Raw genomic sequence first — 3,378 nt, 5'->3', positions numbered from 1 at the left:
TATAGTTTAGTTTCATTTTCTTACCCCAACCGGTGGAGGCAGATGGCCCCTATCTTACCATATATTTCAAGTTTATATGTTGTGAATTGGCTTGATTTAAATCAAATTAAACTCATTCAATTAAAACCAAAGATAACTTGTAATCGAATCTATTCAAATGTAAAGTCCTCTCACTCAATTTGGACAACTAGCACTGAAAAATACACTGACATCCTCTGTTTCCCAATTAGCAGATCAGAGATTACTGTTTTATTCATGACTCAATACTTGAATGGTTTTAATAAACATTTAAAAAGGACATTGCTTCATTGTCTGATTCATTCTTTGTCTGTGTCAGTCCTTAATACACACACGTATACAATAAATCTAGTTGCCATAGTCTCCGGAGACGTGCTCTGTTTTCTCATACTTTTCTTCACTGTTTACCTCATTCTGCCCAATAAAATCTACTAATTTTTGTAAACAATGACTTGTTTTATGCCATTAAAAAAGCTGTCTCCATATGAGGACGTACTTGAAAAGAAAAAGTCACCACTTTGCATTTTACAAATCAAGTAAACAAACACGGGGCTATTTATCATATAACTAACTTTTAGGTATGTGGGACAGAAGGACAGGAGCTTTAAATGTTGTGCCTCCATAATTATTCTAGAGTCTTTACAGTGTTCAGCGCCTGCTGTGATTTGGTGCTACATACATAAACTTGAAGTGAATTAATCCACCTGTTCACAGGAGATCACTGGAAGATGACACCAAACATCAGAAGATCTTATTGTGCGCCACAGTAAAAGGCTGGTTTCTTGGGGCTAAAAGCACATAATAAACTACAGCAGAAGCTCACATAAAGCAGGAAATAAGCAGGCACCACTTGATCTGCTAATGCACGTTTCCCACTTTTATTGTTGCCTCATTCACTAACAGTTTAATGGTGCAAGATTACCATACACAGAATTAGGATATCTGCATGAGACATCTGGGGTTAACTGATATTAATTGTCAGAGGAGGAAGGTGGAAAATATCATGGCTAGTTTTGTTTGAAAGGCATCAACAGAAAAACACACACAGAAAAAAGTGATGAGGTGAAGAAAGACACAATAAGTGTGCTGTCGTTTTAGATGTCAGCAGCTACTTTGTATAGTCCTATATCTCTGGTATTAGAAGAAATTGAAATGAGTTAAAATACACCTTTATTTCGATAGAGTTCAGATGGATGCCTAGCATGACTAATGAGTATATCCTCCAAAAAAAACAAGACTTCTAATTCACTCAAACCGCTTTCTAATAAAGAGGAAGCACTAATGTAACTCACCTCCTCAGTCGAGCAGCAGGGGTTACATTTTAGGTCTCCTTTTCCTCCCCCCCCTCTCTTACATTCAAACCCTCTCTTAGTTCACACTAGAACAGGCCGCCACACCATCATTTGGTTTAATATGAGTGGAACAACTAAACTGCACAGACTTTATTTGATCAGTTAGGTCAACCTTTTATTAATATCAGGGTTCATACACATCTTTCAGGGTCAAATTCAAGCACTGTTTAAGCACATTCAAGGTCCATTTTCAAGCTTTTCCAGCACATTACCAAAAAAGAAGAAAGCATGTTTCACTTTGCATCACCTCAGTAAGACCATGTAGAAATTTAAACAAATCATCTTAGGTCGACTTAAATGTCTTTTATGTCTGTTTTTTGTTAAAACAGAGAAAAATGCACCTCACAAAATACTGAAAAAGGAAACGGTTGCCTTACATGCATATAGTGTATAAACTCAACAAACACATTGCTCTTAAAAATTAAGATGTGCAAATGTGAACAAACCAACTTGTTAGAGATCTTCATCTCCACTGTAAATAAACAACAACCCAGAAAACAAGAAAATTGCACCAAACACCACAAACACCAACAAATTAATGTCTTCTCATCAGATATTGAAGCTTCTTTCCTGTGTGACATAAAAAATAGGAGACAGATGTTTGTTTGTGTTCTTTTTAACTAGTTAAGCACCCACGCCCAGAAAAATGGGGACATTTCATTTTCGAGCAGGAAGCTCCCCCTTTTTGTTACCCTTTAGATGAATAGAGTTTTTTTAATTAAATGCATATTCTTTAATAAATGTTATCTTTTATAAAAAGTAGGATAATTAAAACAAACTTGTATTGTAGTTCTATTGCGTAGAAAAAAAACTGTCTTGTTTTCTGTTGTCTGTTATATAATATTAGGGATGTTTGTGACAATCTGTGACGTCTCATCCTTCCAAAGGGCATTAGAGGAGAGTAGGAAGGAAAACTACCATCTCCAGAAAAAATGAAGAGAAACTTCAACTGGAGGACAAGTGTAGACGAATGGAAGCCCAAAATAAAGAGCTGGAAGACAGACAACAGCGCCAGCCGGACATAAAAATTATTAATGAGGGCTGGGGAATCAAGTTTGCTCAGACCCGAGAGCAGATTGTGCACCTCATTAAAGAAAACAAGCAAAAGAGTGCAGAACTAAAACAAATGACCAACCAGCTCCAAGACAAGAAAACGATGACTGATAAGATACAATGGGATCTCCAATACATGGACCGAAGGAATCAGCTCCTCCAAAGACAGCTCCATGAAGCTGTGGAAGAAAAGAAAGAAATCCTCCAACAGAAGGAAGAGCATGACAAAAAGCAAAGAGACATGCAGCACGAACTGAAGAGCATGCAGGAAAAATACCCAATGCTGAAAGAAAGCCTGGATGAAACACTGCGCCAAAATAAAGACCTTCTTCAACAGAAAGAGCAACAACAAGAAAGACTGAAAGAAGGAAAACATATTGTCCAGTACTTTGAGTCTAAAAATCTAAAACTGCAAGAGTTTTGTAATCAGCTGGAGGACAAAGCAACTAAAGTGGAAGAAGAAAAGGACAAGCTGGAGAAACGCTGCTCACAGATGCTCACAGGGATTTTGGTGGAATTCAATAACTTGAAGCATGAAAACACTCAAATTCAGGCACAAAAACAACAACAAGACAAAATACGTGAAGACTTGCAGCTCACGCTCCAAGAAATCCAGAAAAGAAACGAGCAGTTAGAAGACAAGCACAAAGAGGTCCAACAGAGAAATGCAGACATGCACAAGGACAAGCTGATACAGGAGGCAACATCCAAACAACTCAAAGACAAGCTTGAAGAACAACAAGCAACCTTAGAAGAGGAACAAAGATGTGAGAAACTTGAAAAGCAAAACACAGAAACAATCGATGAGTTGAGAAATCTCATCCTGGAGAAAAAAGCGCTCGTGGAAAAGTGCATGAAAAAAAAGAAAAAATGGTTCCACTTGTTCCGGAGGAGAGACGCTACTGCTTCCTCACCTGATGTAGCCTCGTCTTGCTCCACCTCTGTTAACCCCCCC

At 37.8% G+C, this 3,378-nt stretch overlaps 1 protein-coding gene across 1 annotated transcript in view; it reads left to right on the top strand.

Moving 5' to 3' along the window:
- Window positions 1-2,340: 2,340 nt before the first annotated feature.
- LOC102209666 (tropomyosin alpha-1 chain-like) overlaps window positions 2,341-3,378 on the top strand; it is a 1,112-nt gene continuing 74 nt past the window's right edge. Inside the window, exon 1 of the mRNA XM_005739156.1 lies at window positions 2,341-3,272. Within this exon, the coding sequence (XP_005739213.1) occupies window positions 2,341-3,272 (932 nt within the window). The remainder of the gene's footprint in view (window positions 3,273-3,378) is intronic.

The sequence above is a fragment of the Pundamilia nyererei genome, unplaced genomic scaffold (genome assembly GCF_000239375.1).
Source record: "Pundamilia nyererei isolate P.nyererei 1_Seehausen unplaced genomic scaffold, PunNye1.0 scaffold00089, whole genome shotgun sequence".
NCBI classification, from domain to species: domain Eukaryota; kingdom Metazoa; phylum Chordata; class Actinopteri; order Cichliformes; family Cichlidae; genus Pundamilia; species Pundamilia nyererei.
The sequence above is the reverse complement of the archived record's forward strand: the minus strand, read 5'-3'. Positions and strand labels throughout refer to the sequence as shown.